General features: G+C 38.8%; 1 protein-coding gene across 5 annotated transcripts; it reads left to right on the plus strand.

Moving 5' to 3' along the window:
* Nucleotides 1-4: 4 nt before the first annotated feature.
* On the plus strand, nt 5-17647 carry HELQ (helicase, POLQ like). Of its 5 annotated transcripts, none has more exons than XM_054202009.1 (18): nt 5-360; nt 781-1519; nt 1845-2023; nt 2574-2774; nt 3808-3880; nt 4352-4449; nt 5041-5139; nt 5749-5894; nt 6793-7032; nt 7951-8092; nt 8393-8497; nt 9026-9245; nt 9921-10078; nt 11519-11617; nt 11900-12073; nt 12694-12807; nt 16120-16254; nt 17423-17647. In XM_054202009.1, the coding sequence occupies exons 1-18, from the start codon at nt 208-210 to the stop codon at nt 17507-17509; spliced, it is 3162 nt and encodes a 1053-aa protein (XP_054057984.1). In that variant the 5' UTR covers nt 5-207; the 3' UTR covers nt 17510-17647. The 5 variants fall into 5 exon arrangements, 4 of the variants coding, with proteins under 4 accessions (XP_054057984.1, XP_054057985.1, XP_054057986.1 ...); XM_054202010.1 differs by having other exon boundaries at nt 5-228; XR_008466524.1 differs by lacking the exons at nt 9921-10078; nt 16120-16254; nt 17423-17647.
* The last annotated feature ends 2445 nt before the right edge of the window (nt 17648-20092 follow it).

A 20092-nucleotide genomic window follows, 5' to 3' on the forward strand; every position in this document is an offset into this window, starting at 1 on the left:
GACGGTTCCCGTACTTCAGCGTCTCGTTGGCGGAAGTGATGCTGCTGGCGGAGCTCCGCTCTCCTTATGGCCATCCCCTCTTCCTCGGCTGGTCAGGCCCACGCGTGCCGTACCCCGCCGCGGCCGTGACGGTCTCCGTGCCGCTCCCTGGCAGCCCTAGTCTCGGGGTGGAGGCTGATACCCCCTCAGCTCCCCGGGCCGGTGGTGATGGCTGAGCCCGCTCTAGCGGTACGGAGGAAGAGCCGCCCCAGCTCCGTCCGCAAGCGGAGCCGGGTCCCGGTGCAGCCCAGCGCCGTCTGCTCGCCGGTGGCTCGCAAGAGACCGAGCGCCGGTGACGAGGGGCCCCCGGCGGAGACCCCGGTGCGGGCATGGCGCGTTGCGGGCAGGGGTTGGGCATGGCGGCGAGGGGACTCTGCCTGGGAGCGGGGCTTGGCCCAGACCGAGCCTGCCTGGCGCTGGTCGGGAGAGGTCTTGGTTTGTGTGAGAGGGAATACGTTTTGGCTTAGACTATATATATATGTATAAAATAACGCATTGCTACTAAGCAGCGGTGCAGACATCACGTCTCCTTGTAGGTTAAGTTTTGCTGAGTTAAAGCATGCATTCCTTTAGAAGTCAAGCTAGGTTTTCCCTACAAAAAACACCAGAAAACATTTAACTCTCTTATTAACTTGGGGCAGACTTAAATGAATCGTACCTGATGTGTGTGCTGTACGTTATGCTGCCTTCGTGTGTTGATGTTACTTTGGAGTATTAATACTCAGTGTTATGTTTTTACAGTGCAGCAATGATAGTGAAGAAGACATGTTTGGCGACTTCGACAGCTTTTATGGAAATGATTCTTTGCTAGCTCAAGTTGATGATATAGAGCACAAATACCTGCAGGATAAAAACACAGATATTAAAGGACCTGGAGACATTGTACTTGGGAATCTTCAGTCAGGAATTCAGCAGCAAAAGCAAGATAATTTTTCTACGTCAGAAAATAAGACCGTCCTTAAAGCTGACAAAGAGGATGGTTTCCAAATGAATGAAAATGACCCAGTGAATAGCAATCAAGAGCTGACTCAATCGGTTTTAGATGATTTGCCATCATCACAACTTTTGTATTTTGAGAAAATAGATGAACTTTCTTCTGGTTCTAAAATATTTCCAGTCTCAGAAAGGAGGAATAAATGTGTGAATTCTTCCTTGGACAAAATCAGGAGTCCATCATCCTTTTGTCCTGATGCTGAACACAGGACCAGACCTAATGACTTTTCCTCAGACTCTAAGTGTGATTTGTTTAAAACTGAGAGTCTTAAAGATCATCTGAAAAGCGCTATGACTGGAAACGCCAAAGCCCAGACTCTGCAGGTCTCTAAGACCAAGCAACTTAAAGAAGCGGTTTTATCTGAAGAGATTTGTGTTGCTAGGAAAACTATTGGATCTTCTTCTGTTGATATAGGCCCTTTTTATGGATTACCTAGCAAAGTTAAAGATCTGTTCAGACAGTTTCGAGGGATTGAAACACTGTATGGTAATGTGACTAACAGTTTGTTGAAAAAAAAAATTGCTAGTGAAGTGTTGCCTGTTTTATCCATTACACTGTAAAATATTTAAGTTAAGTTAATATTTAATTTAAATGATGTTGGAAAGCAGTTGTTTTATTAAGTGGTTATTTTGGTTTTTTTAGATGGGTGGGAAAGATTGATATGGCTTATAGAAGACTTTGGAAGGCTTGATCACTGAAAGCTTTTAGTGGTTTGTTGGAGAAACGCAAAGCATAAAGTACTTTATATGAAACGGGCATTTTGATATTGATTAACATACCCCTACTAATAATTCTTTTTTTAATTTTGCAGAATGGCAGCATGATTGCTTAATGTTAGAATCCTTACAGCAAAGAAAGAATTTAATATACTCATTGCCAACCAGTGGTGGAAAAACACTTGTAGCTGAAATAATAATTCTCCAAGAATTACTCTGCAGGCAGAAAGATGTTCTGATGATCCTGCCATATGTTGCCATTGTCCAAGAAAAGGTCTGGATATGGTGTTTCTGATGCTGATTATCTTGTCTGATATGCCTTGTTACTTGGCTGGTTTTGACACTAATTGTGGCAAACTCCATGATTTTCATAAATATATGGTGGGAAGTGCATAACTTCTCTCCTAACTACTCCTCTGAGGGTCAGTAACTTTGTAATAAATCAGAATTAAATTATGAGGTGAGATGCTGAGTTGTAAAGCGTGCTGAATTTTGAAATAATAGCTTTTTGCAATGTTATGTATAGTTTTGCAGTCTTAGATCTGTACTGCCCAACTTGCTAAAGAAATAGTCTTGAAATAAAAACTGATATTTCTTTGATATAAATGAAAGCTAATTTTAGAGAACAGATAGAATCCAAGCTTGAAATACTTGTAAACACTTCAGCTTTGCAATTGGAAAAAGTAGTCATAGCTAATATGCTTTTACTCATTCAAACTGTTGATTGTGGTGTGGGTTGGTTGTATGCGTGTTGAGTTCTTGAGGCAGCTCTGAAATCTAAAATGAGCATGAGTTTGTCCTCAAATTGATTTTTTTTTTTACAGGTTAGGGGTTTATCGAGTTTTGGGATAGAATTGGGTTTCCTGGTTGAAGAATACGCAGGAAGTAAAGGAAGATTTCCACCGATTAAGAGGAGAATAAAAAAGTCTCTTTATATTGCTACTATAGAAAAAGGACATGGTCTAGTGAATTCCTTAATTGAAACAGAAAGAATTGATGACCTCGGTCTGGTTGTAGTAGATGAGGTATGCTACAAGACTTACTGAGACTTATAATATGCAATTTTTTACATTTATAATACATAATTACCAGCAAGGACCAGTTTTTTGATTACTTGCTTTTGCCTTGAGTGTTTATAATGAAATTATTACTACTTAACTTTTTTCTGTATTGGTACATGATTCTGTAATATTGGAAGCTATTTTTCTTTTGCTGAAGCATTTGTTGCTACATCAGGACAATAGATTTTATACTGAGAGATCTACTGTCAACTGCATGTCAATTAAACATCTCTGATGGATTAGAAAAACCAAATCATTTTGATCATATGGAGTGTATTTTATGAATCTCAGAATTTAATTCCTAAATGTGTAACCATGAGACTTTGTGTCCAGTATTAATAATAACTAAATGAAACATAAAAAAAAAATATTAAGTAACATTCGACTGTGAGAATTGCCCCTTATTCTGCTTTTTAGTGGTGTGGCTGAGTTGTGTTACTTAGGGTTGATTGTGGGGTTGAATCACATGTGTAACATCTAACAGGGATGCTTAATTCGTGGAATGCTTCAGACTGACTGACCTTACTTTAACATAGTAACTTCTAAACAGAAGGCAGCTTAAGAATTAAGTTTTACTTTTCCTGGTAGTAGCTGGCTGCTAGGAATTTTTTTATATTAACTTCTGCTGTGAGTGCTGCTTAAAACACGGTCTGTTTAGAATTGCTTTAGGCTGGTGAATACAAAGATCTCCACACTGGCTGTTTACTGTCAGGAGTTAACTGTTTGTGTCAGATGCGGTCTGCTTAAATGGAAGGTAAATCTTGTTATCTACATTTGCTCTTGGGTCTGTTTTTCCGTGATTCTTAAATGTTGTTTCAGTGAGGCTGTACTTCCAGAAGGAGCTTAGCAGTCAAAATTTACCAGAGGCATATCATGAGGAAGTCAACAAAGACATTCCTGTAATATTTGTTTAGGACTACATAATTAGTGTTCCTCTTGTAGAAATACTCTTAACTCAGTTGTATTCTTGCATTTTCTTTTTACCTTCTGTGCACAGTTGCATATGCTTGGTGAAGGAAGTCGTGGAGCAACACTGGAAATTACTCTTGCAAAAATTCTTCACACTAGTAGTAAGTCATGGCTGCAGTTAATGTTACTAAAATGCTGTAGTGATGGAATCTGTAGAGAGAAGTCATACTTTCGCTTTCTGGATTTGTGGTGTTCTGGCTGCTTCTGGAAAACATGGCATGCCTCATGCATTAACCGTGTTTACTCATTTAAGTGTTAGTCAGTTGACCCTGTAATGATGGGCTGGGTGTTTCTGAAGCTTTTTTTGATACTACTTCTCTGAGAAATCCTGAGTGTTGTCAAATTTCTTCCATTCCTTCATAGGAGCCCCTTAGTCATTCTAATTAATTGCTTCTGTAGAGAATGATTTCTTTTTTATGTTTATGTCTCTAGTGATATATCCTAACTGTATCTCCCTTGAAACCTACTACTTTGGCATTTAAAAAGACTAATGATGGAGAAGGTGGCTTATGAATTAAATACTGAGCAGAAGTGAATATGGCAATAAATTGATCTCAGCTTCTGTTTTACAGAAAACACACAAATCATTGGAATGAGCGCAACTTTAAATAATGTTGGAGACCTGCAGAAGTTCCTGCAAGCGGAGTACTATACTAATAATTTTAGACCGGTCTGTATAGAAGATAACATAAACTAGTGAAGAAGATATTTGACTTTAAAATTACGGCATATCTCAGCATCACATCACAGCTTTTGTGCTTAATTTCACGGTGTAATGTAATATAATGCCTGCTACTGCTTGCAATTGTACCGATATGATAAATAGCACTATGCACTTGTAAATGCACAAATGCCAGTACCTTTATAGTATTGTTTTAAGCCATTTGTGTCATTTTAACTAAACAAATTTCTAAATTACAGCTACTGTGGTAATTCGTTACAGTTCATTTGATATAGCTAGAATCTGGACTGCTGGTGCTTGAATGCTATCATGACAATGATTTATGAATCGTTCATGGGACACAATGTTTGTCATGTTCTTTGTTTTAATTAGATATTTCCTCAAGGCAAATAATTAAAACAACTTTTAAAAAAATTCTTGATAGGGTAGAATGTGTGCTTGTGTGCATGCAAGTAGGTATGTATATGAAGTGTCATGCTTAGGAAAAAAAATATTAGCTGTACATCAGCAATAGCTTAATCTTTAGAGAAGAGGTGGTAATTTAACTAAAGCTTCTGTTTATGGCTTCTGTCCCCCTAGGTAGAATTAAAAGAATACGTAAAGATACGAGACACCATTTATGCAGTTGACAGCAAAACAGAAAATGGCTTTACTTTTTCACGTCTCCTTAATTTCAAGGTAAAACCAAAGTGCTTATAGTTCCTTTGAACTATAGTTATGAAATGTATTATTTGACAATGATTTGTCTACAGAGCTTACTTGGCTTTCACTCCTTTACCCCTCTTTAAGGTAGAGGTTTCTTCAATATTTTGGTGTGTGAAGAGCAATGGGTTTGAGTATACCCAATGTTTTATGGTTTTGGGTAGATTTTTCTCAGCAGTTGGCTACTCTTAGATGGCATTAAAAGAAGACATCTCTCTTGGGTTTTGTTGGCTTATGAGTGCCTTGTTAGGGATTCACTTCAACCTTTAAAAAGAAAAATGTGTGTTATGGTACACTGCCAGCAGCACAAGTAACATCACTATGGTGTTGCTAGAAGAAATCAAAGTGTTAAAAAAGCCAAGTATTTGAGTCTCATATCCATGTATCCCTCAGTTCAAGCTAGGTGTGCTAGTAAACTCTTTCAAGTGAGGGATTGGGAGAAAAGCTTATCCTACATCTGCTTGCGGTTATGTTACATTAAAACAAATGGGAGTATTCTAGTGAAGGTTGAGAAATAAGTCTTGAATACTTAATTTATGACTTAATTTCTAAGTTTAAGTGTTTGTCAATCTGTGTTTATGATAGTATTCTAGTAATCTGGAGAAAGCAGATCCTGACCACATCATTGCACTGGTTACTGAAGTTATTCCTAAATATTCCTGCCTAATCTTCTGTCCCACTAAAAAGAACTGTGAAAATGTGGCTTCAATGGTGTGCAAGTACCTCAAGAAGTAAGTTTCTGGCATGATTTTTTAATTACCTATGGAATAATTGGTCATAATTTAGGATTAATCTTCACTAGTTTGCAAGTGACTTTCCCTGGTGATCAGAAGTAAATACTTCGAATATGGAATCATGTAAAGTTGCTAACCACGTAAATGATAGCAAACTGCTCAAGGCCCATTAAAGAAATGTTTTACCAAAAAAAAATCATATTTTAAGTAAACCAGTTGAAAAAATGCTTCTTAGAGGACAAATAATGAAGAAAAAAGGAAAAGCATACTAAATTAATCTAACCTTGTATCCCTTTGGCACTGGTCTCTGCAAGCTTAGAAAACAAACATTTTCTCTGTAGCCTGGTACTGGTCATGTCTGTTACTAGTAGGTCAAGTATCTCTGTTCCATACCTACTTTGTGAATATAAGTTGTAAAATCTAAACCAGGCCTCATTAGTAAAGCAAAGAAAGTATGTTTGATTTCATTTAAGTGTGATTTGATCCACTCATAATGGTCTAGCAAAGATAAATTTTAGGTAGGAAGAAATTACATTAAAATAATCAAAACCTCTCAGTTGCTATAAAAACAGAAACCATTTTTAATGTATCTATAGTCTTCACTACGAGCTGATACTGGCCCCATTTCCTTTCTTCAGTTCGCTCAATCCCTACACTCGGTCAGTATTTGATCACTTCTATACCCGTGCCTACAAATAAGAAAATAATTCTATTGCAACTTAATCCATCTCCCATGTATTGCTGTCTTAAATTACTGGGAATAATTTTCTCCAACCTAGATATTAGAGGAATGGATAATGAGCAGAAATAGACAGTAAGCTGAAATAAACAGTAATTTTTTTAAAAGTAGTTAATGATTAATTGAAGTCTAAAGAAATGCTTTTCCTCCTCCAAGAGAATTTAAAGCTCACAGGGAGAAAGAGAAACAAGATCTCATCAAGAATCTAAAGAATATTGGAAATGGCAGCGTCTGTCCTGTTCTGATGCAAACAATCCCTTTTGGTATTGCCTATCACCATAGCGGCCTTACAAACGATGAAAGAAAAAGTATAGAGGAAGCATATTCTACAGGCGTCCTGTGTCTACTTGCTTGCACAGCTACTTTAGCTGCTGGAGTCAACCTGCCAGCTAGAAGGTTAGTAACTGAAACGTATTTCATTGTTGCATTGATTTTTTACTTTGTAAAAAAAAAAAAAAAAAATTCCTTTAATGTTGGAAATACCAGGGCTATTCAAAACCTTTTTCTGCTTTTACTAGTAAATTGGAAGCATAAGGGATTTTGTGTTCAACTTGGACTGCAAAGTTTTCACGTAGGAAATGTGAATCAGTAGCAAGTCCCTCCATGCATAGCTGAAGAGCACTTATCTAAATGGATTAAGGAAATTATAATGAATCGAGGAAATGCTTCAGTATTTTAGTAACGTTATACAGAAGAATAAGGAATTCGTGGTGGTTTCTTTAGATATTGTGCTAAGAACAGTATTTAAATTGTATTTCCTTAGAAGGGATTTATTTTACAGTTTGAACACAAAATAGTAGTTTTTAACTATACACAAACTATAGTTTTTAACACAAAAACATGTTATCTTTTATACAAGTGCTGATGGTATGGCTGCCGTACTCTGTATGATGAAACACTGTTTGCTAAGAGTCCAGTTTTGTGTATATCTATGTTGGAATAATGCATCTGAGGGGGGAAAAGAAATATACGGCCAAGTGTTGTCTTTCTAGCACAACTGATGTATGTTCAGTGTTCCTTATGTTTTTTAGTAGGGTTTATTTTAGATCTCATCAATTTGTCACCCAAACTCAGGGCTCTGAATAGATGTAATGACTAAGGTTGTACGAAACATAATAAACATGGTTTATCATTCAGTAAACCTTAAATTGTGAAATGTTTTCCTGGTTGATTTGCACATGTGTTTAGACAGGTACGTTTGATTTTTATTAGTTATTAAGCAAGGGGCATGTACTAAAGCATCAATAACATTTTACAAATGCATGCTTTATAATTTTTAATATAAAGTATAACTTACTAAAGACTTCTTTACAGGGTTATTCTAAGAGCTCCTTATGTCGCCAATGACTTCCTGAGGAAGAACCAGTATAAACAAATGATTGGCAGAGCTGGTCGAGCTGGTATTGACAGTGCTGGAGAAAGTATTCTCATAGCGCAAGAAAAAGACAAACACTTGGTAATTTTTATAAAGTTATTGGTAATTTAAATTGTTGGATTGAGCTGGTGGGATAAACAGGAGGAGCTGAGCTGCTTAGCTTAATTTTTCTTCATTTCTCAACGTTTCCAGTATTTGACTCATGTAATAATACCTATAAACTCCCTTTCTGTGGTTTGTTTTCAGGTGGGAACTGTAAACTTTAGACATCTACACTGATTTTTCTTTATAAGCTGAATGATGTGTATCAGGATCTTGAAAAATGTAAAACTAATGCATAAGTATTTTCCCTGAACTTAATACATTTCTTGCTCTTTTTAGGTTCAGGATTTAGTTAACAGTCCTTTGGAGAACTGTTACAGCAATCTTCTGCTGGAGCTGACCAAGGGAATGCAGAGCCTGTTGTTGTCTTTGGTTGGACTGAAGGTATCAGTTAACTCTTCTCTGTGAGTAACTTAAGTGCTTGGGAACGCAAACAAAATTTTATCTGTTCTTTCTATAGAAAGAACAAACTTTTAAACACATTGGCTACGAGTTCAGAACAGCTTCTAATGAGATAAGTAAAAGGACTAATCCAATCTTCGTCCTTTTTAACTCGGTTATCAAGTAATCATGTAACATGACAATTTTCTTATGTGTAAAAGTCAATTATATCTACTTTATGATATATTACAGTATTAATAATATTTCCCTTTCTGATACTTGATTCGAAATACAAACAGTGGAAACAAATTACCATGATGCAGTAGCTAAAATAATAGAACAGCTGGAGAGCAGTCCCATCAGATCCATCATAGACTGTCTGTCATTCCATTTGTTGTCATGTGTTTCTGTAGAAATGCATTAAGAGGATATCAAACTGTTCTATTCAGTAAACTTTTTCACATAGCTTATGAAATGTCTTAGGTGAAATGACACCTTTAAACGTGCTAATCGCTTGCAAAACTGACGCAGATAGCAGTTACCCAGGAGGAAGTCGACAATTTTATGTGCAGTACTTTGCTGGGTGTTCAGCAGCAGCTGCTGTCTAAAGAGAAGAGCCTCTCAGAGATAACTAAAGATGGTCTAGAAAATCTCATAGAAAAAGGACTTCTAAAAGGAAGAATATCTGAGAAGGACCACAGTTCCAAATGTACGCTAACAATCACACCATTGGGTAAAGCTACATACAAAGGTAAGACTTTGTTTTGCTTTATACTTACTATAATCTTTATTTCAACTTTATTTCAACCGCTGGACTGAAATTGGGAAGGAACAAGGATTGCATGACTGAACATGATGGGAATGAAGTACAATAACATTGGTCACAAAGAGAGTAAAACCAGAACTTTACCCCCCAAAAAAGGATTTAATGATTTGATTTAGTGATTGTAATCAAAATGGTGCTTGACCTCATTTCACAACTCATTGTTATGAATGGGCATTGTCAACAGGGGGATTTCTTGGCCTAGAGGGAGGCTTAATAGGGAAAGGAAGCATATGACATGTAGACCAACTGTAATAAAGTAGAGTGTATCAGAAGGTTCTGTTTTGCTGTCATAGTGTAAAGGTACGGGGTATGGAATGCGATTGGAATAAAAGGAATCTCTGAAAGATTCCTTCAATGTACAAGATTGTTCCAGGATTTCATTAAAGCCAAGGAAATTCACAGACACTTTGTAGGTGACTGCCTTTCCTCGGTTCCTTTTCATTGCTTAGGTTAGAGCAATTATTCAGGTTACAACTATTTCTCTTCAATTTAGACAAGCTTTCATGGAAGGTAAAGGAAATACTGACTCTATGTTAAAATCTACTACGCTTAACTCTGTATGCCTGTTTAAAACTGCAATACATTGTGTGCTTATTATAGGGTCTATAGACTTGGCATACTGCAATCTTCTTTACAGAGAATTGAAGAAAGGTTTGGAAGGGCTGATTCTTGAGAGCAATCTTCATCTTCTATATCTGGCAACTCCTTATGATATGACTTCTAACTGTAGCCCAGATTGGATGATATACTTAAGACAGGTGAGAGTTTACTAGCAAATACACATTGGGGCAGACAGTAATCCTGCTTATTAAACTTTAGCTAAGTTTTTACACATAGGAAATGAAGGTAGTGGGGGAACGATTTGATGCAAAACTAAGATACGCTATTTTATTTCAAGTCACAGAACAGAATTGCTTTCCTGTATTGCATAAAAACCAAAGTTCTCTTTTGCATCTACAATATTTGACCCTGTTTGGCAGAAACAGTGGAATGAAAATCATCTCTTGAGTTGCCAGTACTTCAAATCCTGACTCTAACCTTCGTACTAGCCTTGCTATCACCAGGGTCTGGTTAATCTTAAACAAAACTTTCCTATAAACTAGTTATATGTAATCACATCTTGTAGTCTTGCAAGAAAAACACTATTAAATTAATCAAGAGCCATATTTACCTTCTGATGCTCACTCATTTTATCTGTCGTTTAGAGAGTGTTAAGTCTTAATCTTTGTTCGATATCTGTCTAATGCTTAACTCTGGCCATGACTGCAAGTGTTGCACTGTGACCAACACCTTCCTAGGCACTACTGTGCTTCTGTCAGCATTAGCAGCACAGCCCTTATCCTGGTCTTGCACACTGTGTGAGATCCACCCGTAATTCGCTACTCCCTTTTCTGTAAAAGGTTGTATACTGGGGGTAGCACTAAAATCTATTTGATTTTGTTTAAATGTGGCCTTCAGAGATGGATAGTTACAGGTAATTCAACCAAGTAGGCAAAGAAACTGCAGAGCGTGTCTAGTGACTATAGTACTAGTATAGTGACTACGATGTGGAGATATTGAAAAACATCGTTTCACTTTGAGTGATAGACTTGTGTTTTCTATAATAATAAGAGAACTAAACATCTGAAAATTCTTTATAAAACTATCATGGAGTCTGCAGAGCAATTGTTACATTTGGAGAACAGCCTCTGATCACCATTTGGTGAAGACGTTAAATCCAGGAAATACTTTAACATCGATGATGTTTCTCAAAAAAAATATTTGAGCACTTAGAAGTGACTTAGTTCTCCAGAGTTTTTAACCTGTTCATCTTGAATCTTAAATATACGAGTAGACATTTTTACCAAGGGATGTGAGAAAAGCGTGTGCGCCTTTATACTAGAGTAGGCTATACATTTATAAAAGAAAAGCTTCATATGTATGCACACCAGAAGCTTATCAGCAGAACACACATGTGAATGTATTTCTAAATCAGTGGAGTTCAAGGTGAAAAAGAATTAAAGCTTGTCTTTCATGGAGTAAAGGGGAAAGCAAATGGTCTGCAGGTGGTATCAGTATTATATAAATTAGATGTGAATTACTTTTTTACAGCTGAATGGAGCATATTCACACTGTCTGCAGCTCTTCTGACTTGTAACACTTGTAACTGTTAATGAGTTGTGAATAAGTAATCTTGACTGTTGTCAATCTTCTTTCAGTTCAACCAGTTAAGTGCAGCAGAGCAAAAAGTAGCGGATATTGTGGGAGTACCCGAAAGCTTTATTACAAAAAAGGCTTCTGGTCAAGCCATCAGAAAGGTAGGCTGGACACTTCTCATACCTAAGGTGACAGTTTAGTCATTTCACTTATTATTTACAAATTCTAGAATTTTTTTTCTGCTAGTGTTCTTTGTTACTGTTCTACTTATTAAGGTTCTTTTAACCTCACTGGTTGGTTTTCTTAGTGCTGTTTAATGTCTTTGGGTATAATATAGACATGCTTTAGAGATGTGAAGGAGTAGATGAAAAGAATTTCTTCGTAGTGCTAACAATATCTTGAATGTAATATTGTCTCTGAATTGTGACTTGCTTTATTCCTAGAACGTGGACAGTGCTGTGGTAAACAGGCTCTACCTGTCGTTTGTCCTTTATACCCTACTGAAAGAGACCAATATATGGAGTGTTTCAGAGAAATTTAATATGTCCCGAGGATATGTGCAAAATCTCCTCAATTCTGCTGCCTCATTCACCTCCTGCATTCTACACTTCTGTGAGGTAGTGTGCTAAATGAATTCCATTAAATTCTTTGACATTGGTTTTAGAAAATCTGCAGCTTTGTTCTTTAATGTTAGAACTGAATGCGGGTGTTGTATTTCGCCTTTCCTGTGCAAAAATGTGCTTTGTCACTTTTCCTGTTCAAAATACTTTCCCGCTCAGAAAAGCGTGCTGGTACAGTGTTATTTCTTGTATTAAAAGTAAGCTTTATGCATTGAGAATGAAAATACACAAACTGTACAGGGCGTTGATCAGTGTTCAGTGCTGTTGGTGAAATAATTGACAGTTTTACCTTTCTCTTGGAAATAAGGCCATCTGGTTGTGGAATGTCATCTCAGGAAAACAGCTAACCAGGCTTGTTCTCTTGGTTTTTCCCCCCCCCCCCTTTTATTGAAATAATGCATTGCTTATCCTTCAGAACTGCCCCGACTTTGGGCTCTTCAGCTGGAGCGTGCTGAATACAACTCTGCAACTGGTGGAAAGGATAACTAGAAATAGTAGCGCTTCCCCTGTCTAAAAGCCAAACATACATTCGTTGCCATAGTAGAGCTCTTATCAGTCGTACCCCCCCCTAAATACAAAACTCAGGATCTGGTTTTTAGTGTTCTTTGTCTCTGCAGGAATTGGAAGAATTCTGGGTTTATAAAGCCTTGCTGACAGAACTTACCAAGCAGTTGACGTACTGTGTTAAGGCAGAACTCATCCCTCTGATGGAGGTAGCAGGGGTTCTAGAGGTTAGTAAACCTGACTTTGTGAGTGCTAAATGTTGTTGTGCCTTTCAAGTATATCTAGAATCACGGAATCACGGAATCTTCAGAGTTGGAAGGGACCTCTAGAGATCATCTAGTCCAACTCCCCTGCTAGAGCAGGATTGCCTAAAGCACATCCCTCAGGGCTGCATCCAGGCCGGTCTTGAAAATCTCCAGAGAAGGGGACTCCACAACCTCCCTGGGCAGCCTGTTCCAGTGCTCTGTCACCCTCACTGTAAAGAAGTTTTTCCATGTATTTGAACGGAACTTCCTATGTTCCAGCTTGTGCCCATTGCCCCTTGTCCTGTCGCTGGGAACCATTGAAAAGAGCCTGGCTCCGTCCTCCTTAAACCCACCCTTTAGGTACTTGTAAACATTAATCAGGTCCCCCCTCAACCTTCTCTTCTCCAGGCTAGAGTCCCAGCTCTTTCAGCCTTTCCTCATAAGGGAGGTGCTCCAGTCCCACAATCATCTTGGTTGCCCTTCGCTGGACTCGCTCCAGTAGTTCCCTGTCCCTCTTGAACTGGGGAGCCCAGAACTGGACACAGTACTCCAGTTGTGGCCTCACCAGTGCAGAGTAGAGGGGGAGAATGACCTCCCTCGACCTACTGGCCACAGTCTTCCCTATGCAGCCCAGGATGCCATTGGCCTTCTTGGCGACAAGGGCACACTGCTGGCTCATGGATAATTTGCTGTCTACCAGGACCCCCAGGTCCTTCTCCTCAGAGCTGCTTCCCAGCATGTCCGCCCCTAACCTATACTGGTGTTTGGCATTCTTCCTTCCCAGGTGCAGGACCCTACACTTGCTTTTGTTGAACCTCATTAGGTTCTTCTCTGCCCAGCTCTCCAGCCTGTCCAGGTCACGCTGGATGGCAGCACGGCCCTCTGGAGTGTCGGCCACCCCTCCCAGCTTGGTATCATCAGCAAACTTGCTGAGGATACACTCTGTCCCCTCATCTAGGTCATTAATGAATATATTGAACAAAATTGGTCCAAGTGTTGACCCCTGAGGGACACCACTCGTTACAGGCCTCCAACTGGACTCTGTGCCGCTGATCACAACCCTCTGGGTTCTGTCACTCAGCCAGCTCTCGATCCACCTCACTGTCACCTCGTCTAGCCCATACTTCCTCAGCTTCCTAATGAGGATGTTATGGGAGACAGTGTCAAAAGCCTTGCTAAGGTCAAGGTAGATGACATCTACGGCTCTCCCCTCATCCAGCCAACCCGTTATAACATCATAGAAAGCTATCAGATTGGTCAGGCATGATTTGCCTGCCTCAGAAGACTGAGCCTTTTTTTTTATTGTGAATTTGGCATAGTGCAGATATCCCACAATGGTCCTGGAGGTTGGGGGGAAAAAGTAGTTTGTTGAGGAAACGTGGACTGGAGCCAATGATGTTTTTCTTCTGGCTGCTCCCACTGCAACAGTGAAAATGCTGTATTTGCACAATAATTTAGCTGCGTACTTGGTTGGAAAACAGAGTCCGGATTTCTTTTGTGGTAAGCATTTTTCAGTTCATGGGAAGAAAGAGGAAAAAGAATTTACATATTTAGTTAAGTTACAAGATCCTCACAGGAATATGTGAAGTCCTATTGGGAACTTAAGCTTTTACAATCACTTGCAGTGCTGCATGTATTTTAGAGAAACTTATTGAAGACTCCTGTTAAAGTAGAAAATCCTTTTGGGCGTCAGTGCAAGGTTATAAGCAATCACTGGACCTCTTTGGAAAATGATCTAACTTGTCTGTCCAGCTATTGTAGAATCAGTTTGTCGGCAAACCATTGAATTTAGTGGCAGTAAGGTTTTATTCTAAGAAGCTAAATAAGGATGAAGACTTAGACCCTAATGGGGTGTTTTTTGGTATACATCAAATTTTCTGAATTGGATGCAAAAGGTAAATAGTCTTTTTTTTTTTTTCATGGCTCACTCCATAAGGGGAGCATTTCTGTGTAAGGGCAAAACCAGCCTGGACAGTGTGATTCTGCTGAAGTTGTATTTTAAAGATAGCTTTTCAAAATTACTGCTATCACCAAGGTACTTCTGCACTGGAGTTAAAACTATACTGACAGCTGATACGTGTAGCAGGTAGACTGTCATGTTGAGCAGATGCGATTTTCTTAGATTTCTGTGGAGGAAGTGATAAAATCAGTCTTAAGGTTGGTGTGGTGAAAGAGAAAATTATTTTCTGCACGTTTGCTTGCACAGTTTTCAAAGAGCAATCTAAAATCTTTTCATGAGATTTAAGTCATTAGTGGGGAAAGGTTTTTGCGTCATCAGCCACACTGTGCATGTAACAGCCAAATAGAGCACAAAAAAATATTTGCTGGCAATTAGGGGTTATTTTCTTGTGAAATTAATGACACCTGCTTCACATCAATGAACTTGCATAGTCCTCAGTTACCATGGAGGAAGATAATATATTGTAAGCTGTTACCTCTTGAATGCTAAAAAACCCCACATACACCGTCAAATAAATGTCTTTCTATTCCTTGCTGTCTTTAAAAGAGGTGAGGGGAATAAAACGAAAAGTAATTTACCGAATGTTCGGAGGTGTAACACTTGGTCATCAAATGGGTACTGTTTCATAACTCAGGATACTAAAGCCTTGGGTATACTAAATTACCCTCCACTACTAGTATAGAAATGCATTTTAATTTAAGCTTTGTAAAGCTTTAGCAGTATTTGTTTTGCAAAAGAAATGTTTGCCCAGAGACCCTCTGCTAAGCAAGTACTTCTTGGCTGCCTTACGTAGCAACAGGATCACACCAAGTTAAGAGAAGCAGATAATGCACACCCTGTTACTGTGATACGAAAGTAAAAAAAATATTTATAAGCTCAAAACAGGAAAGTATAGTCTCTTCTGGAATTTTGTGAAAGCTCTGTTCTGTGACAATTCTGTGGGGGGAAAAAAATCTGACAAAATCAGCCCTCCTTTCACTTAGACATCTCCAAAGAATGTGAGACAGTCATTCCTGTCAGTGACAGGGAATGCAGAAAGCATAATAACAGAAGACGATGGCAGGGTCAGTGTCATCGAGGCTCGGAGAAAATAATGACAAATGGGTTCCGAAGAGCTGGGTGAGATTGTATGGGGAGGTGAATCTTGAGTAATCTTGGGTAAAGCTGTATTTTGGGGGAGTGGAGGTTCTCGGTGAGTATTCATGTTCTGAGAAAGATAAAGAGAATTGGATTGATATGCAAAGATGTAATGTTTGAGGTTGGTGCAGAGATTGGCACTTACCAGTCATTCTTATGGCTGGTTCTAGTAATCTAACACAGTTTTGGACTTGCAGGCACGAGCAAAACAGCTTTATAATGCGGGGTACAAAACTTTAGCGCACTTGGCTAATGCAAATCCAGAAACTCTGGTCAAAATGATTGAGCACTTGTCACTACGTCAAGCCAAACAGATCGTTTCATCTGCAAAGGTAAGCTAGAAACAAAGTTATAAAAACCTGTTTCACAATTTCCATATATCAAAAGTGGATGTTGGAATGAAGTGAGGGATTTAGTTTTCTAGTAAAGGCGCTAGTTAGATATTTGTGATCCAGACACAATGTGTTAAGAATATATTGAAATATTTTCTTTACAATATCATCTATTTAAAGACGGTTAAGAGTAATGAATTGAGCGATTGTTGGTTTTCATGCTTCTGAATGGCAGTCAAACTTAAACTTTTCTTAAAACAAGCCTGGCAGGCACAACTTAGAAATGTTTATTCCAACATGGAAAATAAATGCTTAAGGTTAAAAATGTTCTTGTTTAAGTTTGTCATGGTTTAACCCCAGCCAGCAACTAAGACCATGAAGCTTCTTGCTCACCCCTCTTCTCCCAGAAGGGTAGAAACAAGAGGGAGAGGAGGGGAAAGGGGAAAAAACCCCACCCTTGTGGGCTGAGTTAAAGACAGCTTAATAGAATAATAATGGAAAAGGGAAATAATGATAAAAAAACATACAAGACACAGTTCACTCTCACTGCCCGGTGAATTTATTGCCTGACCCAAGCGGAGATCGCTCCAATCCCCATTTATATACTGAGTATGGGGTCTATGGTATGGAATATTCCATTGGTCATTCTGTTGTTCTGTCTATGCTCCTTCTCAGCTGCTGTGGGAAGCTGAAAAATGTCCTTGACTTTTTTTGACATCACTTAGCAATAACTAAAACAATATGTATTATTGATGTTCCTTTCATACCAAACATGAAAACACAGCAACCAATAGAAAGAAAATTAACTCTATCATTTCAGCTGAAACCAGGACACAGTTCCAAGACAAAACTGCTTTGTTTTGTTAAATGTTGTGTATTATGTGATGACAGAACTGAGAAAACCAGCTGTGTACCGTATACATTTTTCTGTGAGTGTTTTTCATATGGGTATACACTAATCAGTAAACAGTGGTGGTGGTAGTACTTGGGAAAATGTCCTTTCAGGTAAAGGTACGGTGGTCCTGTGAGCAGCAGCAGCAGGTTTTTTTTACAGACTAGATGCAAATTTGGAAGGAAGCATTGGTGTGTTAACCTGTCTAACAGTTAAAGCTAATGATTGTATTCATTTTCTAATGTTTGGGTTTGTTTTTTTTTTTTCCTGTTATAGATGCTGCTGAGTGAAAAAGCTGAGGCTTTACAAGAAGAAGTTGAAGAACTCTTAAAGGTGCCTACAGATATCCCAGGGACCTACTGACCAACTGTCATGAAGAAAAAAATCATGAATCCAAAAAATTGGGATATTTTTAAATTTTTAACTTTCCTGTGTAAAGCTGCTGCAATTATAATAAATATTTAATACCTTTTGTATACCTCAATTTTGTGTGAGTTCTGTGTTCAGAACACTTCTGGGAAAGTTGACTCCATTTGAAGGTTTTGATTATGAACCTCTTGAACAATAGGCTAGAATCAAAAGATGTGATCTTAATTCATTCCTATTTTTAGACGTAGCCCTAGGAGTGCTTTGGGGACTGGGCGAACTGCCTGGTGTGTACTTCTGCCTGGAGTTCACAGCTGACAAATAAAGCCTTTACGTTGGATATTCCCTTTAGGACACTTGAGCGAGCTACTCCAAAGTTCCTACTTGCAGGAATCTCTGTCCTCTAGGTGTAGCTAATGGGAGGAGAGAAAGAGAGTTGAGCTTCATAGCAAAGGAGTTGTCCCAGAGTTCTGCAAGAAATTGTAAATGATGCCTAGCTTAAGCCTTGTTATTACTAGCTGCAAAGATCAAATTCATGTTCAGCCTCTGGCAATTCCCTGAGAGAGAATTCTTTCAGGATGCTTCTGTAGCAGTCTTCCAAACAGAATGTTTTTAAATTTCTTGCCTAAGTATGAAGACTAATAAAGACAAAAGTTTGAAGAACTGCTTTCTGAGAAGTGATAGTAAGTTCTGAGATTACGTGGGCATGAGTCAGTCATGCTAGTTAGGATGTTGAAAGGCATTTGAACTGTATATACTCCAGCAAAAAGTAAGGCTTCATGAAGGTAGTTTTGAAGATACCTGAAACTTCTTCAGTTGGGGTACAGTAAACCCCTTTTCAAAGCTGGTATGTAGTACATGACAATGTTAGAGCACTGCACGTGAAGAAAAACATGAAAGCTGTGCTGCACGGCTGGGTTAAATGATGGTAGCCAGTACAGCGACACGCTTAAATGTGGCATTTCTATGCAAAATCAGGTGTCCCTTCTCAGTAAAGCAAAAGCAAGATAAACCTTAGTTAGTGTCTTTTTTTTTTTTATTCAGATGAGGTTAATTGTGTGGGGATTCTAGAGATAAAACGGGAATGATTTTAAATCCAGTGGGGTCGATAGAAGTTGAACACTTGACTCGAAAGGGGTCATGGCGAAAAACTGATGAAAAGGCTATTTAGCAGAAACAGGCATGGAAGACCATAATTATGATACTTCATAGTTGCTTACAAAATTTGGATGAGTGAAATATTTGAGTGCATTCAGTGTTAAGCCAGGCCAAGAATCTAAAACCAGCACTTGTCAGAGGCAGCATGATTCGTTTCCACCGCTAGATTCAGCGCCCCCAGGGGAATCCTGTTACGGATACTTAAGTGCCTAAGGCACAAATGGTTTTAGAAATGAGAACATAAGTTGGTTCTACCAATAAGGTATAACTGGCCCTAAAGTGCGGAAGCAATATTTACCGTGACTTGAGTTTAACTGTCTCGTCATGCCTTGCCCTTCTAATTGGGATATATTTCTGACGGAATGATAGATAAGATGAAATTCTCTAGGGGTTTATTTGCGTTATCTTCGCAAGATAGACGATGCTCAGTCCGGCATAGATGTGAGTACATCTCTATGTAGCACCTATGTAAGAAAACTTCAGTGATGCCTTTAAGGCTTCACCAGTTGCTTTAAAGGTTTATTGGTGCTTGATGGCGTTACTCCAAAGTTTGGATTTTTTGCATGGATTTTTTTTTTGGGGGGGGGAGAGCAAATGACTGTAAAATTCTTCTGAGTACTGAGTTATTGCAATAACCGATGTTGTGGAAATAACCCATTAATTGCTTACGGGAGTAGTTAATGAGCAATTAACCTCTGTCACAATACTTCGTGATATTTGTGCCCGTGTGCTAACTAAAAAAAATAATAAAAGTGTACGTTTTTATTTTGGGATTGCAGAGGGGAACAGCAGGAAAAAATTATTGGTTGTTGGGTTGCTAAATGCCCATCCTCACACTGTCCATCACCGTACATCGCATACCGGTGCTGTGGCGAGATCAGGTTTTGATGAGATACGTGTTTAGGAATGAAGTCAAGTATTCCCTACAAATGCCGGAGCCCCTTGGGAAATGGGTAGCAAAAGCGGGTTTGAAACAAGGGGATGGTTTCAGGTCCGCGTGAAGCTGGTCTTGGAAAGAAAATGAGGTTGATGTTTGTCGTCTCTGCTGCTCTGTTTATACAGGCTGTGCTTTGCCAGATGGATGAGTGCAGCTCCCCCTGGGCTTTCTCTGTGACCTTTGGTAACATTAGAAGTTAAATGAATGGAACTGCAGTGATTTGCCCTAAAACTTTGCTATGTGTAGCTTGTCTCATTTTTTTCTGAAATCAAACTTACCCTGCAAGGCAGAACACATCTTTCACACTGTTGTTTTTTTTTTTTTTTTCTTTCTAGGGTGTGTGATTAAATGCTTTTTGCAGAAAGCTTTCTTACCTGGGGCTTTCCTCTGGGTGGGTGGAGATGAGAGAAGGAAAAAAAGAGAATACGGTCCTTGTGTTTGTGCAATTCCTCTCCCTTCCTCCCCCGAGTCCATAATGCCGTACT

Source organism: Rissa tridactyla, chromosome 5 (assembly GCF_028500815.1).
Source record: "Rissa tridactyla isolate bRisTri1 chromosome 5, bRisTri1.patW.cur.20221130, whole genome shotgun sequence".
NCBI classification, from domain to species: domain Eukaryota; kingdom Metazoa; phylum Chordata; class Aves; order Charadriiformes; family Laridae; genus Rissa; species Rissa tridactyla.